This window comes from Cupressus sempervirens, chromosome 10 (assembly GCF_028749045.1).
Source record: "Cupressus sempervirens isolate cs-2001-9-10 chromosome 10, ASM2874904v1, whole genome shotgun sequence".
Lineage (NCBI taxonomy): Eukaryota > Viridiplantae > Streptophyta > Pinopsida > Cupressales > Cupressaceae > Cupressus > Cupressus sempervirens.
This window is the reverse complement of record NC_143127.1, coordinates 842695235-842722836: the sequence shown is the minus strand read 5'-3', so window position 1 is coordinate 842722836 and position 27602 is coordinate 842695235. Positions and strand designations below refer to the sequence as shown.

The window sequence follows — 27602 nt, the reverse complement described above, 5'->3', positions numbered from 1 at the left end:
TGAAAAATGTTAAAATAATAAAAAGGTTTTCGCTATAATAAGACAATTTGCGCGAAACTAGGGTTTCAAATAATTAAAGTGGTCAACATAACCTGAGCGAGTATTAATACTAAATTCAAATGGTCGTCAAATTTGACGGTGGTAATGGATCATTCCTGCGCATATATCCATGGCACGTTACTCTGCCAAAAAAAAAGTAGTAATGATTAGGTACACCTGGCACTCAGGCAGGCACCGTACATTTTCATTTCGGAATTAAAAAAAATAAAACTCTTCAAAATTAGAGACTTGCAGACTCGTCGACACGTGGACTGCGTGCCATGTCATCTCAAATATCATGCCTGGACATATAAATATACGAAAGCTCTTTCGGTACTTTTACTTTATGATGGATAGAGCCATGGTGTCATGCTCTGGCTCTACAAAAATGAGCCCTGAGGTCGCAAGAACGAATCACGTTATCTCCATGACGAAGGAACGAATATGGAGCCTCTGTGAGGTTACTGCCATGGTTTCTGTGTATATGCTGTTCTTGATGGAAACGTGCCAAGGTTCTTCAGGCGTGTATTCTATGAAGATGTTACACAAATTTTCAGAGGAGGCCAGAGTTATATGGACTCAGAAGCGAGGGACTTCGCCCATGGCTTGGCCCAGGAAGGGAAGCGCCAGTTACTATGCGGCTCTCAGCCAGCACGATGTGCAGCGGTTGAGCCAGCGGCGGGAGCTTATTACAGAGTACCAGTCCCTCTATTTCTCGCAGGGTAACGAGACCGTACAGTATGGCGAGACCTTTGGATGGTAAGTGCTCAAGCTTTCAGTTTGATAACCATGAAAACCCTTGCATTTTGATCTATTGGTTTAAATTGTTGTTTTCTTTTGTGGTCCCTCATTTTATTGGTTCGTCCCTGTGGATTTTATCTGCAATGATGGAGCTTAAACTGTTTGCTTCTTGAGCTTTGAAGTACTTGAGTTTCTCGTGATGGAAGTCTGCTGTTTGTTTTTTCTGTTGAGTGCATTGTTGCTTGTGTCCGTGACAGTAGATATGCTGGAGTGACGGTTCTGAAATCTTGCTTCTAGAGCTTTGAAACCTTTGCGCTCTTTCCATTTGGATCTATTGTTGTTCTGTATGCTTTTAGTCCTTCTTTGGTCCCATGGCTTTTGCGTTTGCTCTTACTGGCGAGTTGGAATTCTCACGTTTTAAGAAAATGCTTTGAAATGGACAGATTGGGCAGATAAATGTAATATCAGACTAGATATCTTTTGATTTTATGCACTGACCACCTGATTAATAAGAATACTTCGGCAGATGGTGAAGTGTACGCTTGTATTTAGCCAAACAGGAAAATGTTGTCAATGGCGTTAGATTCACTACTAAAATCTGTTAATGCTTCGTGGCCGTGTTCTGTGCAACTTCAATAGCGAGGCGAACTTCTTAGTGTGAATATGGACGCACAGTGAGACTTGAATAGACAGATGCGTGTTGATAAAATGCAGCCACATCCCTAATTTTCCGGTTCTAACGTTGGAAGGTCCGATCGGTAAAGGTATCTAGTGAAGAGGAAAATGTATCATGCCTATTCATTAAGAAGGAAATGTTAGGCGGGACTTTTGGTTGTTTTATTCCTTAGGGGACCCAGATCCAAAACTGCGCCGATGCTATTGAGGACTCTGTCTGTAGTTTTTCTTCACCTGTATTTTATTTTCTGTTTATCATATATAGACACTAGTTCCCTTTGAAGAATAGTATGTTGCTCCACTGTTTGTACAAAGTATTAATGCTGTTTTGCAAGCAGCAGAGGCTGAAGTTTGGAACAATCTCGTGTAAAGGGAACGCAGTAGATCCAACGGGCTTGGATTTTTTTTTTGAAATTTCTGCATAGTAAATCTTGGGCGAGGCTGTCATTTTCTGCCCCCTGAAAGTGTTGATAATAAAAATATAATTAAGTAGAAACATAATGAGACAAATGTTAAGCTTTCAATTACTTGAAAGCCATTTATAGACCGTTCACTGGCAACAAATAACGAGAATAAATGCAATCAAGCTCTACTTGGAAAAAATAACCTCAAAACTTTGAGGGCAGAAATGGCAAGCACATGGTATCATTGACATGTAATATGATGTTGCCCATGGTATTAACATGCGTATCGTATATAAGTGCAGCACCCAATAATTTGACAAATCGAATGGTATGAAATGGGAAACTTAAATAGTGCATTTCGTCAACATCGTCGGGGAGGCTACATTCTAGCGGGATAAGACTTGGGCCACGTTTATTGCGTCAAATCCATATGGGCGACACCTATTAAGCTACCTCACCAAACTTTTGATCTATTGCTGTTAGGCTGATTTCTACCTGTTTGTCAAAGTTACGAGCACACCAAGATTACCATTGCATTGCAGACTTGTAAATTAGCCCTTGATTTTAAAAAAAAAAAAAAAAAAATGTTGAGAAGATGTTTTTTTTTATCAGCCAGCAGATTTGTCTTAATGACGTTGTTTTTGAGGTTGAATAATCCAATTCCTGGCAGCGATTATCACTTTCAATTGCTTCGTGGAGCTTATGGAAGGTTCTTTATTGTTAAGCTTGCGAAGATCTCCGTCAGCCATATTTTCTAATGTTGATAGGCTGCTTTTACGGTCATCTGTTTTTTTTGATGGAGGGTTCAGACCTGGGAGGCAACCCAGCGAGGCACAAAGCCTGCGAGCTACCAACCAGTTAAGGCCACCACATAGACTTTTTAGGAACCCGATACGGGCCCACTCGTGTCTGAAACCTATTTGGCTTAGAGCCAAGGACTGAGGGGCATCCACGCCGTCAAAATCACCTGGGGCACAATCCCGGTCTCATCGCTTATGATGTCGGAGCCTTGCACTCAGCAAGACTTGATCCTTGGTGGGCTCTTTGTGAGCCATTCAAATTCACTATTAGACCAAGAGCCCATTGACTTTGCAGTCATCTTGAGTTAATGATAGATTTGAAACTTGCGATATGGGTGTCGCATTGTATGGTCAACGCTTGCATGATTATTGAGATACTTGTCTCATTTGTATTGTTACAAAAGATTCAAGCACTTTTTGGGTTTTATTATGCGGAGAGATAAAATTTAGTTAGAGGAGTTGTCAAATGACCAGAAATGCAATCTTTTAGTTCAAGTTATTTAAGCTACAGATCAGTTTCCTATTGTCTTCGCAGCTTAGCCTAGCACGATTTTAAAAGTCCATGTAATTTGGATTGTTTGATTTTGTTGCATAGCTTGAGGTTATGCCTGCTAAGCTGGTTGGTTGTAATTTTACGCCTGTCTTCCAAGTTCTATCATGGTTGCATGTGCAGGTGATATAATGGGGATTAGATATGACAGAGCTTTTCAGAAAAGCAGGAAATAAATTGTGAACATATGACTTTTTTTCTGACAACATAACTATCCTCTCTGGAAAACAGCACAACCTGCTTAGCATAAAAGTACATGCAGGTTATTAAGGTTGGAATTTTTACCTTGTGATATAGATTTACAGATAGACATATAGGCAAAATAGGCCACGAGGTGCTTGAACAAGGCCATTTTGGTTTATGAAAATTATGATGCCTAGTGTCCACCAAGCTTAATTGTGGTGGCTTGCTATTGTTCAGTCCATGAGCAAAGTTCAGCATAGCAAAATCCAAGGTCAAACCTGGTACATGAGGGAGGGAGAGGACACCTATGTAATGGTAGGCAAGAATACTAGAACAGTACACAATTTAGTGGCACAAGCAATAACGGTGAGTGGTAGTAAAGCATTGTTTAATTTAGTTTCATAAGATTATGGGATCCTTTTGAATTTTACCCATTAAATGCACAGGCCTCTAGGCAAATAAAGGAGAGGACAATGAGTGACCTTGACTTTGTTTTGCAATGTATTTTTTGGTGCTAAGGATCTGAAAACGATGAATTTCAAAAATGTTTGGTTTTTAATTGAATGCTATTGTTGAACATAGAACATACCATATGATTAATTGGAGAGTTATTTAGCTTGAGCTAAGTGTGTTCATGAGGATTTGATACTCTACCGAGGATAGAACATTTTATAACAATTCTACTCTTGGTTTATTTTTTAAATGAGTTTTACTTCAATTCATATGTGTTGATATATGATTGCTTGCATTCTTTTTGTTGCAGGCTGCATTACACATGGGTTGATATAGGGACACCAAATGTATCATTTTTGGTCGCTCTTGATACTGGTAGTGACCTCTTTTGGGTTCCTTGTGATTGCATTCAGTGTGCTCCAAGCTCTGCCTCCAGTTACGGGCTGGTATGTTATTAAAGAGCACTTGTATTGCATATTTCAATCAGGTCACTCAACAATGCTGGTTATGTCTGTAGTTATAATGTCTCAAATAACACAATTTTTGCTTGTGCAAATATTTCTTTTCTGGGATTGTACATATGTTAATTGTATCTTAACCATAACAACTGTTGTTTTTTCTATAGTTATCTATTTGTGATTATATTTAAGATAGGCCTATCACTGGTTCATTTCAAGCCATGCTAATTAAATTAAATTCTCATGTGCTGTTGTATCAACTTGTTACCCACAAGTTGGATCTTTGTTTTATACCTGAGGTCTTACACCTCTGCACCCATAGCTTCTGAAGATTATTTTATTATCCATTCGGTGCAACCCTCAAGAATTTCTGGTTTGTTTTTATTTGAGATCAGTCAAGAAACATTCTAGAGAGTGTAAACTAGTTGGGCCATAGGAGTGTAAACTAGTTTTTTTTTTTTAAAAACATAAGGGTGTTTCCATAGCATAGAGATACACACAGCAAATAAAATTGATTGTAACTCATAAATTGTAGAAATTTGATTTCGTCTTTTTTTTTCATATTTTAATTGCGTAGGCAAATATTTTCCTAAACTTTTAAGAGGGAAGTCACCAGGTAGTTAGTTGAAAAATTGATTGCATAAGCAAATATTCATCTAACTTTTTAAGGTGTAAAGTCACCAAATAGTTGCCTTAAGTGTGAAATCAAATATCGGCCAAGTTTTTATTTGACATCAGTCAAGAAGCATTCTAGAGAGTGTAAACCAGTTTCTAGAGAGTGTAAACTAGTTCAGCCATAGGAGTAAAAACTGCTTAGGGAATTAATTGGCAAAGCAAAAGTAAAGGGTTTTTTTTGGAAGTCAGGGAAAAAATCAGATTTTTAAAGAAATGTAGTAAAAGAGACAAAAACTATTTTTTTGTAAAATCTTAATGGCGTTTCTATAGCATAGAAATACAGAGAGCAAATAAAATAGAATGCAACTCGTGAATTGTAGAAAATAGAATTTGTCTTTTTTCTCCATAGAATTGTAGAATAGGCAAATTATTCTCTTGACTAACTGATTGCAAAAGCAAATATTCAGATAACTTTTTAAGGGGGTAGTCACCAAATGGTTGCCTTAGTGTGAGATCAAATGTCAGCCAAGTCTATATCAAGGACTTGAGATCAAATTGAATGGTAGAAAATAGATGACTTTTTCATTTATATTCATATTGCTAATTTCATAGGCAAATATCCAGTTAACTTTGTAAGGGCAGTCCCTAAACAGCCACCTAAGTCTCATATTAAATATTAGCTTAGTCTATGAAGTAACTGAGATCAAAACTTATCAGACCTTCAAAGAGGGCAGTCACCAAATAGTTGTCTCAGATCAAATATTAGCCAAGTCTATGTAGTATCTGGGATCAAGTTTACAAGACAACAATGTAACTACTGTTAGAAATTTATCAAAAGTGAAATTTATTAAAAACAAAACCATTTTGAAGTGATCCAAGACTTTTTCAGTCTTTGTAAGCGGTAGTCTCTAAATAGCTGCGTAAGCCTGATATTAAATATTAGCTTAGACTATCAAGTAACTGAAATCAAAACTTATCAGACTTTTAAAGAGGGCAGTCACCAAATAGTTGTCTAAGATCAAATATTAGCCAAGTCTATGAACTAGCTGCAGTCACCAAATAGTTGTCTAAGATCAAATATTAGCCAAGTCTATGAACTATCTGGGATCAAAATTTACCAGACAACAATCTAGCTAGCTGCTACTGTTAGAAATTTATCAAAAGTGAAGTTAATTAAGAGCAAAACCATTTTGAAGTGATCCGATACTTTCATTGTGATTGAGGCAAGGAGTTATGTGGGTGTAGTTCAATACTAGAGAAAACCTATCAAATCATATTCCACAAATACAATGCTTTATATTTCATAATGGCAATTGGTAAGTTCTTTATATGGGGTTCAATTCGCCAAAAGGCATTTTTTATTTAGTTGAAGTAAACGATTACCATGCCACTAGGGGAAAAAACCCAATTATTGATAGGGGTCCAATAACCGTTATGACTTTTGTCATAGATACCACCCAATTATTACTTTTAAAATAGCCCAAAAATGAAAACGCATGTACTAATAGTCAATCATTTTTTAGCTTTTTTGATTGGTGATTACCCATTTGTGCACCACTACTAAGAAATTTAGCCACAAGTACTGACATTTTTGAGTGAGTGACTATTGGTGCATGAACATAACGGGTATGAGTAAGTGTTTCGAAATGACACTTTTGGACCACTTTGCACTCTAGGATCCCTGCAAAGAGATTTGTGAATAAACAAAAGTTGAAACCTTAGCTTTAAGCATTTCACTCACCTACAGATATACATCGAAGAAATTGGCAAAATTCGACTTACGATTTAGGAGTTGGTTACTGGGTGTTTTCCCCTAGTTTTGACAACTACTGTTTTAGGGGGAGACTTGTGTTATAGATAAAATTAAATATATTAATTATAATTTAAATAGCATTTATACACATTAAAATTTAAATATATTAATTATATATTAAATATAAATATATCCATTATAAGTTTTACATAATTTATAATTTATAATTTATTATATAACTATTAATATACATTAGGGAAGAGCCTACAACACAACGGTAACTTGTGAGCCTCTCATGTGGGAGGTCTTGGGGGTTTGAATTCACTTAACACATACAAATAATTAATTACAATAAATAACAATAATTAATCTAGGCTTTGGCCGTTACCAATAAAAAAAACTATTAATTTAAACTTTAAAACTATTTTATAATATTAATTATAAACTATAGGTTTCTGTTGCTTATTATAGGGCCATTTATAATAGTGCACAATACTTAAAATTTCAAAACTAGCAGTTGCACGCTTTTGTGCTTGCAATGAAAGTCGATAGGTGATCAATAATAAAATTAATTTTTTAAATATAATCTTATGCGAACAAATTAGATTATTAATAATTTTTAATTTAAATAACATAATATTTATTAAAATCTTTTAAATAGATTAATAAATATTATTTATTTGAAATCAATTTATTTATGAAAAAAGTATTTAAAAAAACTCCAAAAAATCTATTATGAAAAATTAATAAGAGAAATACAAAAAAAATATAAAATAATAATGACGTATCTAACATATATTCTATTGACTAAATAAATTATAGAAACTAAAAAATAATATTTAAAGAAAAAAATAAAATAATAAAAAAATTTAAAAAATTTAAAAACTAAAACCTAAATCAAAATATAGATAACAACATGAGCTAGTGGAGATCACAAGTAATTAGGAAAAGAAAAACTATAGTTAAAAGTGGAGATTTAAAATATAATCTTATGTGAATAAATTTGATTATTAATAATTTTCAATTTAAATAACATAATATCTACTAACATCTTATAAATAGATTAATAAATATTATTTATTTAAATTTAATTTATCAAATATGAAAAAAAAAATCATTTAAAAAAACCCCATCAAAAAATTTATTGTGAAAAATTAATAAGAGAAATAAAAAAAAAATGAAAAAATAGCAGTGTCTCTAACAAATATTTTATTGACTAAATAAATCATAGAAATTAAAAAACAATATTTAAAAAAAATTGAACTACTATAAAAAATAAATTAAAGTAATTTAAAAACTAAAATCTAAATCAATTTTAAAAATCAAAAGTTAAATAAATAGAGATCACAACATGAGCTAATGTGGAGATACCAAGTAATAAATAGAAAAAGAAAAATAATAGTTAAGTGGAGATAACAATTAATAAATATCAAAACAAGAGTTAAAAGTGGAGTGAGATAAAAACTGATCGGTAAATAATTAACGGAAAGGATTTATAATTTTTCGGCCAAATTGACAAATTTTAAGATCAACTCACAACTTTTCTGACCAACTGACAACTTACCACTTTTTTGCCAAAATTTCAAATTTTGGGAACAAAGTTCCCACAAATAGCCTATTGGCTAAATAAATGTATAATATTAATTATATAATTGATCGCATCAAGATTCATCAAGCATGGTGTGTAGAGAGCTTAGGCCATATTGAAAGTGTGATCTAGAGAAAATTCATGACCTGCTTCGACACTATCTTACATGCCTACCACAATTTAGGATGATTGAGGAGGACCTTTCAAATTTGGTTGATGATTGCCATTGCGCCTCCTACTCTTTTGTTTAGGATTTTGCAGAGGTTAGAAAGAAAATTAAAGGGAAAAAATAGCAATTTATTTTCACACCATTTCTATTGACTTTGCTTCTATCCTTTAATGAATCCTATTTCTAAGCAACTTGTCAATTTTGTGAGTTTTTGTAGGCTTTGCAATGCCTTTTATGTTTCTTTTGCCATTTTAGGGATTTTAATATGATTTCTATGTACTTTTAATGCTAAAAGTTCATTGAAAATTGGGTTAACAATTGGTTAATGAAACAATCAGTTGGCTTATCGATCCAGGATTAATAGGGTATAATGGGGACATTTTGCAGATTGTTGTGTCTTTCAGTGAGTTAGGCTATGGATAGAGCAAGGTGAAGAATCAAAGACCTTGGAGTATCAAATTCCACATCAAAATTCGTGCATAGAAAACACAGAAGTATTAGAGAATAATAATGAGCGGAAGAGATTAGGGAGGTTGTGCAGTTGACTTCTAGGCATGCCAAGTGAACAACTTGTAACATTTCAAGAGAATATGCCTTGGAAAGATGAAATAGCAAGAAACATATTTTTTTACTATCAAAGTGAACTATTAGCAATGAATAGGTTCAAATTGATGTATTGTTACAAGTCTATAAATATGGTGGTCTTTTAAAGGCAATTGTAGACTCCAATGAGAACACCACATTCCATCTTGCTTCTTATCAGTTGATGATTTAAAGTTCCTAGTGAGGAACTTTCACTTCATTTCAGATCTCAAAAACCAATTAGTGGCGAGTGATGAATTATTTGCTAGCTTTGATGTCGCTTCATTGTTCACCAAGGTGTTGTTTATTGGTGTTATAGAGGTGGTCATTTGTTCTACTTATGAATAAACAATTTGAGGGAGCTATTTATGAGTAGATTGAAGGGATGTCAATGGGTTTATCATAGTTGTGAACTTCTTTATTGCATTATTTGAGTAGATGGCTCTCAACTCCTTGTCAAAGCTTATATGGTAGATAATTTATGTTGACATTAATTTATGCTCTTAGCATGCAAGGAAAAACTTAAACACACATACGTCAAGTAGATTGACCATGAGGACCCTTAATCCTTTTTGGATGTCCTTTCTTGAAAATCTAGTGGGTCTCTTACTAGTATTTTATAAATAGGGGACTTACACAAACCTTTATGTGCATGACTCTTTTCATCATCACCTTGCACAAAAGCAAGAATCCTAAAGGCCCTTCCTATATGAGCTTTTAAAATTTGCAAAGAGGATGATTTATAACAAGATATTGGACCCTTAAAATTGATGTATAAGGGGAGACAAATTGTAAGGGCTTGTAGACAGCTCAAGAAGGCAATACTTTAGAAGGCAAAGAGAGGCTCTGTTTGGTTGCTTGGTGGCATTTTTTTCTCTTTATTGAAGGAGTCTTATTAGATCTCATAGATTGTAAGATGCCAAAACACATCCAAATCACTTATATTTCCATAAACAAGGTGAGAGAAATTTAAGGTTGACAAAGGATTGGAAGTCACCAAGTTTGAGAATTGTAGTCCTTTGCATTGGTGATATGGTAAGGTCTATCACGGTGAGGGAAATGTAACATGCTGCGGAGATTTGTGTTGATAAGGAGGAAATTTGGCATTAGCAAAGAACTCATGCAAATCTAAGCATACTTTTTTGCAGTGTTGATGCCAAGGTCATTACAATAATGAATAACATTTACATATTGTAACATAAAAATTAGAAGCATTTAATTTGTGAGATAAGTAACTAAGGTGTTTATGTTGACTACCCCTAATTTTTAAATGTCATATTAGTGAAAGCGAAAAAGGGACCTTAAAGTATAAGCCTCAAATGGACCTAAAGTTGATTAACACTACCCAAATGGATGTAGGGGTGCCAATGCTGAATACAACCCATTTCAAGGATGTATGCGAATGATCTCTTTTGATAGGACGTTCTTTCCCTTTATTTGTTATGCGTTTTGTTGATTTGATTAAGTGATTATTAAGTAGAAGTAAATTAACCAAATGAGATATAAATGATGAAAGAGCATGTATGAAAGCTAAGCACATATACTAATTAGATCTAAGACATAAAGATGAATGATATGAAATGACAAATGAAGCACAAAACACACCTTGAAGGCCAATTAGGGAGATCAACTTGGACCTGAAAAACTTCAATCAGGATCTGTCAAAAAGTGGAACTGTTCTGGATCTGGGACTTGAGAACTGGTGTCTACTGGTCCTAAAATTTTGAGGACCTCAGGATAGGGACTCAACTTGGATTTGAAGAACTGTAATTAGGATCTGTCAAAAACTGGAACTCTGGATCTAGGACCTGAGAATTGGTATCTACTGACCTGAAAATTTGAGGGCCTCAGGATAGGGGCGACCTCAAAAACTGGAACTCTGGATCTAGGACCTGAGAATTGGTATCTACTGACCTGAAAATTTGAGGGCCTCAGGATAGGGGCGACCTGAAGGGTCAGGGACAACTTCCCTGGTCAAGGATGAATAGGGTCAAGATCAAGGTCTTCCCTGACCTGCACTGCACAAAATCTGAAACTCAATTGAGAACGAAAACCTTAGTTCTGATATCTGCATTTGTTACTTTGTAAACCTGTACATCTGCACTTGCACCTGCCTTGGTCAAACCCCAATTGAGGAATCAACCTTCAGTCGAAACAAAAGTAAATGAAGGAATACTAACATGTAGTAGAAGTAAATCTATCAACAGAGAATATCATAACAATCTAGATGCAATTGTGTTTGATATGCAATCAAATATGTTGATGTAATAGCCTTAAATCAACATAAAAACAAATAGGAAATCATGTAAGCCAAGACCTCATGTGTGTGGATGCTTGCAATATGCCTCAATGTTGGATGGAACAACTTGAATGCCTTGCTTGCTTGGAACTCCTTGAATGCACTTGCTTAATTGCTTGTCGAGAGAACTCCTTGAATTCAATTTGAGAGCTTGAGCATGGACAGCTTGCATGTAGATGAGATGCCCCAAATGAAGAGAGGCAGCCTTCTTTTATAGCGATTTCAGAGCAAACCTGAGAAGGGCCAACTCAGGAGGGCGAGGAAAAACAATATTTGATGTCAGGACCAGAATTTCTTCAAGATAATGACCATATTAAAATAATCTAAATAAATTAATAAATTTATTAATCACTAGAAAGTATGAAAATTAATATTATTATTGCAAATATTATGATTTGAGATTTAGATTATCTGTAAATTTCAAATTTCGTAGAAAATTAGAAGAATCTATGGAAATTAAATAAAGAATATATATATATATATATATATATATATATATATATTGAACTTGAACTATGTGGTTCGAGGTTCAAGTTCAATATGACAACTTGCTGACCTGAACTCTGAAGAACAATTCTAGATTGTTAGACCATCTGATTCTTTGAACTGTTGAACCTTGAACTTGAACTTTTGAACCATAATTTGGATTTGTACCTTTGAACTTGAACTATGTGGTTCAAGGTTCAAGTTCAATATGATAACTTGAGGTTGCTGGTCTATTTTGATAGGCTTGTACTCAGAGATTAATAAATTTACATATGATAAATTTTTGCCAATCTCTATGGGAGAATTTGGGAAAGTTGCCTCTCAACAATATATCCAAAATGGGGAGAAATCCAATGGTTAAATTTGGAAATATATATATATATATATATATATATATATATATATATATATATATATATATATATATATATATATATATATATATATATATATATAGTCAAAATTTATCGAGGTTGGGTTTCACACATATTCTCACTGCATTTGCACTGGGCCTCTGGATTTGGCTTGGTTATTTCTTTACCCAGATATGCTAACATGTAACTATGACAAATTGAGAGGCCTGGGACAGGAGTCAGGCTGGACCCAGACCAGAGTCAGAATACAGTCCGGACAGGTTTAGTTTTGGCCATGGCCAGGGTTCCAGCAAAAGTCAGTAATATATATGGTGGATGGGAGTGGTGCAATGCATTTGTGGTTTTATGACCTGTCGATTACATAATGGTTTGTAGGCATTTTACTAGCTATAGATGGATCAGAGCTGTTAATTTAGTTAATGATGTATGGGTTCTGTTCCTTGAAGTAAAATTGAGAGAATGGTGGGTAAGTCCAACTTTTTAAAAATAGGCTCTGCATTATCTGTAAACTGCATATCATATACAAATGGGATAGAACAAAACCATGATGGATAAGCAAAGGGTAGTTTGATATATTTTGTTGTAAATAAATCTAATTTGGTTCAAAGCCCAACCAGATGGGTTTTTACTTTTTAATGACCCCTTCTTTGTGTTGCTTTGCTTTATATTGATTTCCGTGTAGGTAGAAAACATCATCTACTGGTTCGGTCTATATTCACAGTTTTTTGTGTAATACATTTAAATTTCCATTCTGCAGTATAAGACTCGATGAATACTAAATTTGCTAGAGTATATTTTCATAAGGGAAATGGGGCATGACTGTCAAACCTTTAAAAATGGACAAACTTCTTGATAACTATAAAGCAATATTTCTTTAAATTAATGTGACAAACTTTTATAACAGGTTTGGCACTTATCACCGATGATTGATTGGCAGGAACTCTCTGGTGTTTGGGGCATTTGATTATGCAGGATAAAGATCTGAGCATGTACAGACCGGAAAATTCTAGCACCAGCAAACATTTATCTTGTAGCAGCAGCTTATGCGAGCTAGGTCACAACTGCAAAACAAAGAGAGAGGCATGCCCTTATTCTATGTCATATCTATCTGATAACACAAACAGTTCTGGATCATTAGTGGAGGATGTCTTATATTTGGCCTCTGGAAGTGAGCTTGCATCTGGTCAGTCAGTTAAAACAACAGTTGTAATTGGGTAAGTCTTTTGAGTTTTACTATGAAAATCTCAATACCTTTTAATAAATTCTAAAATTATTATTTGTATTACTGAAATTGATCAGACATGAACAATATTTATAACTTATAATATCCCGTATATTAACTGTATGCTGTATTTTGTTTTTGGACAGCTGTGGCCGAATACAGACTGGTGGCTTTCTGATTGGTGGGGCTCCAGATGGTCTTTTGGGTTTAGGGCTATCTGATATCTCAGTTCCAAGTTTGCTAGCAAAAGCAGGATTGGTGCGAAATTCATTTTCAATGTGTTTTCAATTGGATGATTCAGGAAGAATTTTCTTTGGGGATAAAGGAGCTTCAAACCAGCAGTTCACACCTTTCTTAATTAATAATGGATCGGGGTAATTTACTGTGTGCCATGAGTATTTGACAAGTGGAGATAATTAAAAGTATGACTGATATAAGTATGCGATATAAAATTGAAGTTTTAAATTGAGAAAACACTTAAAAATTGTTTGTTTCAATCTGAGTTATGTTTCTGAAGAATACCTAATTTCAAAGGATAGAAAAGTAATAAACTGCAGATTAACCATGTTGCTGGGTATATTCATCCCTGCTGTTTGGGTAAATGCTGTTGCTTGTAAGGCAATAGAGGATGCTAATATTGATCCAGATCTGTTGCCTATTAGTAGATTTCCTGAATCATATGGCTTGCTGATGCATAATCTAATATTGTTTTGGGTTTACTTTAGAAGCGTGCTTCGGATTTTTGGTGCTAAACATAAAATTTAAGAGTTATTTTGGTCTTCAATTGTAAACTATTTATGGTGCTAACTCCAACATTTCACTAGTTTCAGATCAGGATACTTTGTTGGAGTAGAAGGAATTCATGTTGGTTCAAAAGCTCTGAAAATTTCAGGTTTCAAAGTCTTGATTGATAGCGGAACTTCATTCACATATCTGCCCAGCAATGCATATAAACAGCTTACTGAAGAGGTAAGGGTTTTGGTGTTTAGCTTGAATTATTAATTAAAATTATTATAGTCTAACGTAGGCCGAAATTAAAGAGCTTGTATATGAAGCTTAACACCTGCCAATAACCTGTGTTTCAATTGTTTCTTTTAGTTTGATGAGCAGGTGGATTATCCAAAACATTTTTTTGAAAATGTTCCTTGGGATTATTGCTACAGAGTAAGGTAAGTTAATTGTCTTTTGTGGGCATCTGTGGTTACAATAGATCTTGTTGTGAGATTTTGCAGTATTTCACAGATTTAATTCTTCTAGAGCCATTCTATGCTTATTGGTGAGTGCAGGTCTTCGGACTCACCTGAGATTCCCAGTGTCTCATTTGTTTTCAAAGGTGGAAGCAACTTTTCTATCTATAATCCTGTAGTGAATTTGTTCTCAGATAATGTAAGTTGAATGGCTTCTCTCTAGGTTTTATTTATTTGTATTCTGCGTATGGACTAGAGCAAATCAAGTTTAAGCCCTTTACTTTCATGATCAAATATGAACCTTGTTTTAGACCATGTAATGATTTTTTGTCATTTCAGGGCACATTTGAAGGATTTTGCTTGGCAGTGCAGGAGAGTGAATATGCAATAGTTGCGCGTGAGTGCTCTACTTCTATAATGTTCTATTACTTTGTAGTACTATTTATTTTTGGAACTGTAAGGATTATTTTTGGAATGCAAGCTATTGTCCAAAGTTTTTTAGAATTGTTTGTGCTTGTGTTTTCTTCTATTACCTATGATCTTTGTACTAAATTTCTTTGTTAATAGTTGGGATTATTCCTCTAATGCACGCTATTGTCCAAGTTTTGTTTGGATTGTTTGTATTTGTATTTTCTTCAATGCATTTGATGTTGCTTGTATGCTTTCAATTTGATGTGTTTATTGGTTTGTGATTAACATCATTCCTGCTCTTTAAATAGACCGCAGGTCAACAAAATGGTTAGAAGCAATGGATTTGTTAAATTTTTCCATTGTGAAGAATATTTTAGTCCACTCTCCTTTTCTTAATCTTTGGTTTAGATAATTTAGCTTCTTGTTTCAAAGCTGGACAGATATTCCATCCCAATGAGGGGTACATGAATTGAGAGAATCTCAAATTTTTTGTATTGACATAATGTAACAAAAGGACACGTTTATGTGATAGATTAGATCAAATTTTGGCAGTGCAGTGCCAAAAAGAATAAAATGTACAACCTTTTATGTACAGTTAGAATTTCATGTAGATGCATAAATGAAATAACTTGTGCAAAAATAGTAAATAAAAATAGATATGGTATGATTCACGGAATCATGGTTGCTGATTTTAGAGTGAGTCAGATTTTTCTATGACGGACTATGGGATTAACCAGGTTAGCGTATCACTTACCAATTTTATAGCATTTAGTCATGACTTATTATTAACAGAATAATTGCTAATTTATAGAAACATAGTATAACATACGTAAGAGAAATAAGAAAATGCTGACTATTCAACTAATGCTGACTATAACAACACTCTTGAGATTCACTTGAGGCTCTTGGAGGAGGAATTTACAATTAACCTGCTGAAGAACAACTTTCAAAACCTCCAACATGCCTTGTAGCTAAATGAACTTGGTTTGCATCAGTGATTCGTTGAAGATGCCCAATACATACACAGAGGGACACAAGACACATAAATGCTCAAAAAATAAACTAAATCCACTTTTTTAATAACTTGAAACATTAGGCTTTAAAAATTACTTCGTGTGCCATGAAGCGTTGGTGCTGTTTGTATGATGACAAATGTTTGAAAATTGAGTTGTCAATGCCTCCAATTAGATATTTGAGAACTTGTTCAAGCAATCGTCATGCAAGAGTTGTAATCATGCTCATGATAAGATGCTAGAGAGAAAAATGGATGGCTGCTGCTACTATGATGTCTGGCTGTAGGTTCACTGTCTTATCATCCAAAAGCTGTTGGTATGGTACGCAAAAAATTTATTGTAAAGGTTGTGCCCTTTATGCAATTTCAGATTAGTTATTTTAAATTTAGCATGAGTGCACTTGAGTCTAGCACTGGGTACATGTAGGTCATGACCCTCTTGGGTACCATGTATATCTGCCTGGGACTTGGGCCTGTTCCTGTATGTGCTCCATTTAGCACAATGACAGTGGCCTTATTAGAAGAATCCAGTAACATGGACAAGAATATTGAAGTCAACAACTCCATTATGGATCAATTTTTGACTGTAGTGTATGTGGACTTTTGGTGTGTTGATGTTACATTGTATGTGTAGTCATTTGAAGGTTCATGCCCACAACAGGATCAAGTGGTTGCAACGAACTAAATTCTACAAGTTGAGAAGCACATAAGGATAAGAAAATTATGTAGATGTCGAAGCATGGTTCTCCATGATGGAAAACGCCATTGCAAGGTTATCCCAGTCCATGGGGACCGTGAAGAGACTTAAAATCCTGTGGGAGAGATTGGACAAAGACAATGGATTCCAATGAGGAAGAGAACACCAAAAGTGGAGAAGATTCTTCCAACCAAGCCTCTATGCATGTTGTTGGACAGGATTGAGATATGTACCATTTGAAGATGTGGATGAGGAAAAATTTGACAACTGGATTACATAGGTATATTTCAGAATGCGCTTATATTTTACATTGGATCAAAATATATCATTTGGTAGACTAAATTTGGCAAAACATGATTTGTAGTGGTTTGAGAGTCTCTTGTATAATCCTATTCAATGGCTCTACAACAAACTCCTATAAATTCCTGGGAACATTTTAAGCAATTAATTAGGAAGGAATCTCATCTAACGTCCGACACAGAGGAAAAGAGTATGTCACAACAGGTTTTGAAATGAATAAGGGATAAAAAAGTACAAAAATACATTAGTGGATTTCACAGATGGGCTATTCAAGTAAGGTTAAGAAGTAATGAAATACACAGAGGGTCCTCATAACCATTTTCATAGGCCTGTGTTGCTTTCCAAAATGGTGGACATTGGTGAAGCATGTTGCATGCTTATTGTCTTGAGATAGATATTGGCACTATCTCATTAAGTTTAATGAAATGAAACCAATGAAAAGCCTATGGATACAAAGGCGCATAACACTAGTGCTAGGAAAAATTCTGCAAATTGTGACCACTGTGGTGAGAATGGTCATTAGAAAGTATCTTGTTGGAAGCTTCATTTAGAAAATAACTTACATAAGAAACACTATAAAAGGAAGTGGATATCCTCTCTCTTGAAAATCATAAAGAGATAAATGTAATTAATTGCACTTCTAAGTTGATGCTTAACTTTCTTGCTCTACCAAGAAAGTTGGTTTGATGGATAGTAAAGAACTATTTAACATTAAGATACATGTCAGTGATCTTAAGATTGATTGGTTCATACTAACAAGCTAATTTGATTGTTCAAAATTTGGTAGGTAAACTTAGAATGAGGACTTTTCAATGGTCTATGCCCTATGATTTATGTTGAGTCAAAGAAGGGACACAGATGCTAGTTGGTAAGCATAAATAAAAAATTACCGAGTTCCAGGAATATGGATGAAACTGTAGTAGATGTTCCTGTAAACATTTGTTGAGTTGTATTTTGCAGCCCTTGTATGACTGAAGGTGGTCCTCTATAGGAGAAGTTACTGGTAACACATAATGTATGCTTCTCATGCTGTGTCCTTTTCTTAGCAAGAACATTATATACTAAATTTTGATGGCCCTATGAGTGGTAGCACATGAATTGTATTTAAGAAGAAAGTTAATTTTGAAAAGTTTGCACTTGAAATGTATTAATCAAGAAAACAAAGGTTGAAGGTAAAACATGAATTGTATTAAAGAAGAAAGCTAATTTTGAAAAGTTTACACTTGAATTGTATTAATGAAGAGAACCAAGGTTGAATAAGTTACGCCATATTAAACTTTAAAGTAAATTTTCATTGCATTTCCCAGACATTTGGAGGAGGAGATGTGCTGAATTTTGGTTGGCTTTTGTATTGTGGTGCAAGCTATGACATTTGTCATCAGTTTAGAGGGTTCTTCTACCCTCTCATCCATTGAGTCTTCTTCATTATGGGGGAGGTGTGATTTGAAAAAGTATACAATTTCACGACATGGTAAAGTGTTGACTTGTGTTACAGGTCCAAATTTTTTTCAGTGGCATCAATACCTGAGTAATATTTTTAGATATCTGGTTTTCTATTGAAGAATTAATGTAAATAAAATGGTTTTTTTGTGTGTACGGAACTCCTGGCCTCTGGAAGTTGTGGAGAGCAAAAAAAGCCAACAGGGGCAGTTGCACAAGATCCAATGGCAGTTCTGGAAATGCGGGAGCAGTTTCAAAACTTTCTTTCTGCTTGACGCAGAAGTCTCACCCCAGCTTGTAAAAATGTCTAGAGACATTCTAGTTTCAGTTCTCTTTATTTTCTCTCCTCTTTGGCTTTCAAGGGCTCCCTAAGACTTTATAATTCATGGTTGAATTGAGCATCAAGGAGAGCAATTGGGGCATTCAGAGTAGCATTTTATGCACGTTTCTGAGTTCCTAGTGGCTTTTCTAGTTGTGGTGTAAATCCGAGGGAATCTTGAGGTCTGTGAGGTGGTATGCCAGTTTATTGCTGCTGAAAGGCCAAGAGGCTTGGACCAAGTTGTATGCCATGTTTGAGTGAGATATACTTATATTTTTTCAGACTTCTCAGCTTAAGTGGATTTCACAAGGATATATGGGTGTTGCAATTGGTTGATTCATTATATTATGGTATCTTGTTTGGTTTCACTTTCATTTAATGTCTTCATGGAGATGTGAACCGTGGGTGAATTTGTGAGTTTCTGTGTAGCTGTGCTTTCAGTAGTTAAGACAATTAGCTGGGGGGCATCCTTACTGTTAACCGATTGGTTGAAAATTTGAAATGTTTGACATCTACAGAGCGTTTCTACATTTTATCATACTTTATATATTGGCCATACATATTGGCAAGATGCCAACGGATGTATAACTGTAATCTCACTTGGTGCTATACACTTTCATTTGGGCATTTCTTACGGGATACAACTCTCCAACGATATACAGAAAGAGGTCTAGAACAATACCAGAGATCCTGAAGTCTTAACCTACATCCTCACGATGTCATCTGTTAATATAGGGTGATAGGATCAGATCCCATTATTCTCAAAGCGATATTTAGTGGGAAAGTGATAACCTATCACGAATATAAAAATGCAAACCCTTTGGTCACAAGAACAGTGAACTCTTGTAGATATTAAAACAATCATCTTTTTGTTGGAAAAGGCGTAAAAAATCTGCAGAAAGCATGACTAACGTTAAAAAAATCACCAAAAACTGAAAGCCTCGTAGTTATTAACACAATCATCTTTTAATTGGAAAAAGGCGTAAAAAATCTGCAGAAAGCATGACTTCCGTTAAAAAAATCACCAGAAACTGAAAGCCCTTAATTTTATTAAAAAATCGAGCAAAAAATCCTCTGAAAATTTCCTCGCGAAATGTTCAGAAAAAATTTATAAATTTGATTCTATTGAAAAATCCGTCCAAAGAAAAATCCGCAATATTTGTTTGGGAAAATATTGGCTAAAATCTTCTATAAATTTCCTTGAAAATGTTAGGTAATTAAACCACAAATTTTATTGGAAAATTTTACCAAAAACCAACTTCTAATACCATGAAATGATAAATGATAATTGATTGAGATACTCAATTGAGAGGAATACTCCTTTATAAGCAACTACAATAAGATCTTTCCATAACAGAAACGATTCAGAACTAAAGACAGTAGAAATTTAGAAAAACTGACTAAACAATTTAAAGAACAAAAGGACACTAAAAACTGACTGAACAACGTAAGAGAAAGTTACTTGCATGACAATCACACTAAATATTACAATATTACTTAAATACTGTTAATGTCGTTACTGCAAATTATGCTTTTCTAATAAGAAGGATATTATGCATGTGTAGTTAAAACATTCATGTTCATCTATCTATACATTCTCCCATGGGAAAAACTCGGATCTATGAGGTATCTGGAGTCATTTTTTTTGTGAGGAAGAGAACGAAAAACGGGCTAACTCATTCTTTGTCAATTTCCAATTGTCATAACTAACACAGGAAGATTGACAGTGGCAAAACTGTAGAGATTTATACACTTTTGTGATGGCAAGCGTGTTTGCTTCTTTTTCATTCATGCAGACTGGTTCTTGTTCCATGACCAACTTATTCAAATAAGTCTGTTTTGGTTAATGAAACTTATACACTGGATTTCCAGTAATTAACTTCTCCTGGGTGCTTTATCAGAAAAGAGAGTTTCGCCCATCTTTTTGTATATGTTAGTTAAGTCTGTACTCCTCATTATTGTTGGCTTTACTATTTTCTCGCTATTGTTTGTATTTATAAGAAAATTAATTATATGTTTTGGGAGTTTTTTTTGTTTTGTTAACGAACAAAGCACTCTCTAAGTACACTAATAAAGCCGATGTGATACCTAGGACTACTGAAACATTTTTATTGCCCTTTTGACAGTTATATGTTGCGTTTGTAAATTGGTTTTCTTTGGATTCATGGCAAAAAATTAGCTCCCCAATGCTAATCTTGGGAAGTCTACAAGAAAAAATAAGCAACTCAAATATATCAAGAATGAGGTGTCTCCAGCATATTCAGTTAATGTATGAATTATTAAATCCTTCATGAGGTGTAGTGAATGTTGTTTCTTGAATGAATCGACTACAAGGTTTTGTAGGTAATATAAGTAATATCTTGCTAATTCATTCTGTTTTTTTTTGTCACTGAACTGTTAATTATAGGCGCTTCAAATGTCGCAGGAAAATGTGTTTAGTGCAGTGAAAAAATTGGTTCATCAATATTATATATCTGTGATCATAAGATACTATCAAATGGGTTTTTGTTTTGCTTCGGTTTTATTTCAAATAGCTGTGCCACTGGGAGCTGGAATATAACTTGTTCAGCCTGGAGAGCCTCCCATTCTTACAGCTTCTTCCTCAGACCATAGCTTGAGGAATATGCATTCTGTTGCGTCTCATAATGGATTACAGTTTTTTCACTCCTTTTTTATTTGTTTGAAGCATGTTTTCTCTGTTTATAACGAATTTTTTGTTTTTAAGCAATTCAAATTCATGGCCAAAACATTCTCCGATGTTTTCTTATTTTCACTTTTAATACAATTTGAATTAACATCTCAAATGATATATACAGAAACTCAACCCTTGTTTCGGGCAAATGCAAAATGCAAAATAGAACAAATTGTCTGCAATTAGTTTTGTGTTGAATGTGTGACATGCGTGTAGTCACCTAAGAGTCAGAAAATTTGTTTTCATTTCTTCTCTTCTGCAGGATATTTGTTTGTTATTACATATCAGAGGCTGTCTATGTGTTAATGCATGTGTGAGAAAGGTAATCCTGCAGAGGCTGTGATTGTTTGAAGGATCACACTAAGTAGGAAAGGAAAGCTGTCAAGGTTTTGGGGTATTGTTTCTGTTAAACAAACTATACAAGAATACACATAGTTGTTTTCTTGTATGGATGCAGTTTTGTTTATTCTTGCTAGGCATCTGTACAGGTTGTGAGATATATGGCAGTGCTACTTGTTCTTGGTCCATTCATTCTTTCAAATATCAAACACGGTGAATCTTAGTGTCACTTTTTGGGTTGGATACTTTTTCTAAACTATAAAATGACAGGAAAATATTTACAATCATGTAGTTGCTTTTGACTCTTGGAGACTTATTATCAGATTTCCACAATCCATTTCTTATATCAAATTTTGTTTCTGGATTCAATGGTGTATTTTTTTTTAGCATGGATGTTTGGAATGACACTGGGTAATCCATCATCAGATTTCCACTATCCTTCTCTCTCATCCTGATGATGGAATAATATCAGATTTCCACAATCCATTTCTTATATCAGATTTTGTTTCTGGATTCAATGGTGTATGCTTTTTTGAGCATGAATGTTTGGAACCACACTCTGTAATCCATCATCAGATTTTCACTATCCTTCTCTCTCATCTGGATGATGGATCATGGAGTGTGATCTGAATCATTGATGCTAAAAAAACATACACAATCCAATCCAGAAACAAAATTTGATACTCGACTCACCATTTTCCATTAGCTTGTAAATTGTGAGGATTTCTTAGTTTGGACCCTGGGTATGTTTTTATGTACAATTGATGAATGTTGCAGTGGACTTTAATGCCCGCATAGATTTTTGTTATTGATTTGGAAAATGTTTTGCAGAGAACTTTATGACTGGTTACCGGTTAGTCTTTGATCGCGATAATTTGAGGCTGGGCTGGTCTCCATCTGATTGTTAGTATTTTCAAGCGAAGTAGTTACATTTATCTTTTTTCTGTCGTTGCTCTTATTCTGTATTTAGTCTTTTGATCTCTGAGTTGTGTTGCTTGTTGGAGTAGGCTATCAGTTGGATGAATATCAGGGGAATGTGGCTCCTACTCCTTCACCTCAGAATGAACTGAAAACTCCATCACCTTTACAGCAACAGCAGAATTCCTCACCACGAGCAGTATCTCCTGCCATAGCAGGGAGAACTCCTAGTATACATAATTCTGATTGTGCGCAGACAAAATCAAATTTTATAACATCTGTACTATTCACTTCTGCCGTAGTTACAATTTTGCTGTTGGGGCCAGGGCGCACAAGTACATGGAGCAAGTAGATTTTTTCTTATATTCCTATCTGTGCTTTTAGGATGTTTTGCACATATTTATGTTTTACAGCGCTTATGTACTACCGTGATTTTCAGTAAGCCTCTACATTGCTGAGCTAAAAAGTGGCTTATTGGGACTACAGATAGTTTTTGTTCATTTACCTTGTATACTATAATTAATAGCCTTCCTTTCTATAAGAGCAAATTTGTCAGAATTATTGAAATTTTGCTTTTTAGCGCCTCTTGCAATCTATTTTACCAGTGATGCAGGTGTGCATCTGTAACAGCTTGAAATTTTTGTACATGATCTGAAATGTTTGAAATTAAACTACATATAGTTTGCTTGATCTGATTTTTTTCCCTTCATTTCATGTCTTTACGTTCTCAAAAGACTGGATCAAAATGTAAATCTTGATGGTCTCCCCTGGCTTCTTGGGCTGTTTGCCCTCTTGTTGGGAATTTTGGTGTGTCCCTCTTGTTTCTCGAGTGGTTTTCCATAGTTGTTTTAAGATCTTCATTGTTATATCTTTCTTGTCTTTTGTAAAAGGTTTCAGGTCCTTTGAAAACCTGTTTTTACTTGATCAAAACATACGAAATGGTAGAAAGCATTATAATGAGATTGTGTGTATATATATATATAAACATCTTACACCTATATTTTGTGTCATTTATTCTAATAATGAACTCATCATGCAGTATGAATTATTAATCTCCTACTTAAAAGATTATTCGGTATGAATTATTAATCTCCCACTTTAAAAGGTTATTTAATTGCCAAAAATTAACTCACATCTATATTCAAAAACAATACAAATGCAACTTCACTAATAAAAAATATGGAAATAAAAAAGCAATTCAATGACACTATTTTTGGACAAATCGTCATTGGGAAAACTCTTAAGGGTCTGTTTGGTTGCTAGTGTATGATTTGAGAATTGGCGTTTAGAATATTAGATTTGGGACTCTGAAACTTAGAATCTAGATTATAGTTTTGAGAATTTAGTTTGGGATTGTTTGTTGGAAACCCAAAAATATTTCATATTTTGAATTCAATACTCGGAACCTATTTGGTTGAAACTCAACATACTCAACATTCCATATCCACAACATTTGAATCTTTAAAGAAAACTATTATTTTTTCATATACGTGTCTGCCATGTTTGCTTTGATAATGATGATGATCACTCCACACCTGAACGATGTCATCGATAGAGGCGATGAAGAAACTTCCTTCCTCGCACAACAAATGCCATTCACCGCATCCTCGTGAGCGTGGATGGACTCCACATTAAAAATTGGGCAACTTCCACACTTTCACCCTTATCTCACGACCCAAGAATGCAAGATCCCATCTTGAAGAGAGAGAGCTAGCAGCTAACAACATCGACATGTCTACTCCAGAGTCTATTATGGTGGTATCAGTCTTTACATAGTTGTCGGGTATAATGGACATTACGGGGCATTACACTCTATTTGGGCAAAACTCAATACATCCATCTGTGCATTTATCATATATGACAATGGCGCCACCGTGAGAACCCACATACCAAATTTACCTTCGATGCAAGTGATGTTATGAAGCTGTTTTGGGTTGCATTTTGAAAGACTCTGTCCTCTTTGCCCTTCCCTCTTTGGGTTTTATTGTGTGAGAAATGGTTTGAAAGATCTTCTCTGCTTTCGATAATATAATATGTATTGAAAGATCTTTGCTATTGATAAGAATTTATGCTTCATCCGGTCACGAAGAATTGTTTCTTACTAGCAATAGTGGATGTAAAATTCAATTAAATTTCATTTTATTTGAAATCTTCATTTTGAAAAAGTGGGATTTAAAATGAGATTTAAACCGTGGATTCTAAATAATAAATATTTTGAAGAATTTTAAATTTTTGTTTTGGGGGTCAAATGGGGATATCAGATTCTACTTTTTTCCAATTCCAATTCTGATTGTGCAGACCCAAACAATGGATTAGAAATATTTTAGAATTTCGAATGCCCATTCTATTCTAATTCCAACTACTAAACGAGTCCTAAGGGTCCGTTTGGTTCCTAGAAGATGACAGTACAGTATTTGGCTTTTTCAAAATTTGGATTTGAAATTTTTTGTATTTGTTTCAAAATTGGCAAAATAGAATTAGCATATCAGACTTTCAATTTTGCTTCAAAACTAGGTTTTCCAACTTCCTACTAGCAAGTAGGAATTGAAAATCAAAACCTAGTTATGTTTTTTAAGGATTGTAAAACAATAGATTGGACTGCTTTTTGAAATTTGCCTTCAACTTCAAGTTTACACATAAAAATGTGTCTTCACATGCATCTTCCGAGTGAAACAAACGGTTTAAGAAAAATCCAAAAAATCAGAATGAAGATTTGCAAAACCTTGATTTGGCTAAACCAAGGTTTGTAGAAATCCTGGCTTTTTAAATTCCACAAACCAAATGGATCCAAAGAGAAAACAAGTTCTACAGATGAGGAATTATATTAAACTTCGACAAATCAACAGATACACAATTTCTTGCCTCTTATTGGCAGAACTTCGACAGCTTCCCAATTTCTCTCGTTGATTCCCCACTGCTATCTCCAATGTTATCACTATGCCCTTCTTAACACTTAAGACTATTTGCTAACACTGTAAATGCTTCTCCAACTTGTTTCTTCAAATGCCCCTTGATCCCCTTATATAGCACTCTTGTTGGAATGCAAAACCAATGGTTGAAATTGATTCTCAATCAACGGTTGAGATTAAAACAACCCAACAACCAATAATAAATTTGGTTTCTAGTTGCTTCTAAAATCAGTCAATTATCTGACTAATAATTGTCCCTACTCTAATTAATTAATGAGTAAAATAATTATTTACTAAATAATCACATATGGACGAAAAACTATCCAAGTCAACCAAACACACACCCCCTCTTAGTGAGGAAGCTATTTTGCATGACACCTTATCTATGAAGAAGATGAATTTTGTCTTCCCCAATGCCTTGGTTAGAATGTTTGCTACCTACTCTTTTGTAGGTATGTATTGTAGTTGAACAACCCTTTCTTATACATAATTTTTGATGAATTGATATATGTTGTCTATATGTTTAGACCTATTACGAAACACTGGATTCTTGGACAACTTGATGCAACTCTGATTGTCGCAGTGTATCATAGCAGTCTCAACCTTCTAACCAAATAAGACCACTAACAACTTTCAAAGCAATATAGCTTCACATGTCGCCATGCTAGCTGCTATGTATTCCGCTTTTGCTAAATTCAGAGCCATGGACTTCTGCTTCCTGTTGAACCAAGAGACAACTCCTGATCCCAAATTGAAACGACACCCTAAAGTGCTCCTCTTGTCTGTTGTACTGCCTGCCCAATCTACGTCAGCATAGCCTATCAATTTGATTCCTTCACATTGAACATATCTGATCCCATACTCAACTATACCACGTAAGTAACACATTATGTGCATTAGCTGTTGTCCAATGCACTCTTTGGTACCACAAATGCTATATCGGCCTAGTATTGACCAAATGCATAAGAGAACCAATCAACTGCCTATATAAAATGGGATCTACATCCTTTCCCTAGATGTATCTACCTTCCTCTAGTTTGTGATAATGGGTGTATACATGACTTCACAATCCTCCTTCCTAAATCTCTTCAAGATTTCAATGCAATATTTTCCTTGATTAAGGAAAATCTCTCCATCTGTCTGCCACACCTCCATGCCTAGAAAGTAGCGCATAAGTCTCAAATCCTTCATCTCGAAATCTTCTACAAGGTCTCTCTTGCAATCCTCTATAAGACCTAGTGAACTTGTAAGAAACATGTCATCTACATAAAGAAAAAGAATGAGAACCTCATCCCCAACCACCAACTAGTAGAGGTTGGCATCCACTTCACTCTTCACAAAGCCCATTTCCTACAAGAATGTATCAATGCACTTATACCACGCTTTAGGAGCTTGCTTGAGTCCGTACAAGACTTTCTTCAATTTGCACATGTGGGTCTCTATGCGGTGTGCTATAAAGCCTTCTAGTTGCTCTATGTATACATACTCCTTCAACTCACCATTAAAGAATGTTGTCTTGACATCCATTTGATGAATTTGCCATCCAATCTATACTGCAAATGAGACCACAACTCGTTTAGAAGTATATCTGGCCAATGAAGCAAATGTCTCCTCATAGTCTATTCCCTCTGCAACATCCCAAATTTTGACCCAATTTAAAATGTTCATTTAGCCCTTGAGGTTTCACTTGAAGTCAGTTGACAATTAAAATTTGTTATAATCATGTGAAATGGTAAGATGCTTAATCATTATAATTTCATATGAAGATGACATGCTAGTTAAATGTTATGATGATATTTTAAAGCTATTTTTGGAAGGCAGTTATTTATCATGAATTCATAAGAATTGAAAAGGTAGTTAGTCGTTATGATTGTTTATGATGAATAACTTGTTATGGCAATATTTTAATCGTGAAATTTTCTCTTGTAGGGAGCACGCCAAAGGGGTGGAAGCATTGTTAGAAAAGAATTAGGCACATGGGCATCAC

General features: G+C 34.6%; 1 protein-coding gene across 5 annotated transcripts; it reads left to right on the top strand.

Moving 5' to 3' along the window:
* Positions 1 to 322: 322 nt before the first annotated feature.
* LOC149536615 (aspartic proteinase-like protein 1) lies at positions 323 to 27602 on the top strand. Of its 5 annotated transcripts, none has more exons than XR_016357953.1 (10): positions 323 to 798; positions 4156 to 4291; positions 13142 to 13383; positions 13538 to 13765; positions 14216 to 14360; positions 14490 to 14560; positions 14678 to 14777; positions 14918 to 14975; positions 18306 to 18469; positions 18617 to 18755. XR_016357953.1 is itself a non-coding variant. In XM_089806965.1 (10 exons), the coding sequence occupies exons 1-10, from the start codon at positions 338 to 340 to the stop codon at positions 23056 to 23058; spliced, it is 1776 nt and encodes a 591-aa protein (XP_089663091.1). In that variant the 5' UTR covers positions 323 to 337; the 3' UTR covers positions 23059 to 23396. The 5 variants fall into 5 exon arrangements, 4 of the variants coding, with proteins under 4 accessions (XP_089663091.1, XP_089663094.1, XP_089663093.1 ...); XM_089806965.1 differs by lacking the exons at positions 18306 to 18469; positions 18617 to 18755 and adding exons at positions 22620 to 22691; positions 22796 to 23396; XM_089806966.1 differs by lacking the exons at positions 18306 to 18469; positions 18617 to 18755 and adding exons at positions 22620 to 22691; positions 22796 to 23396 and having other exon boundaries at positions 381 to 798; positions 14222 to 14360.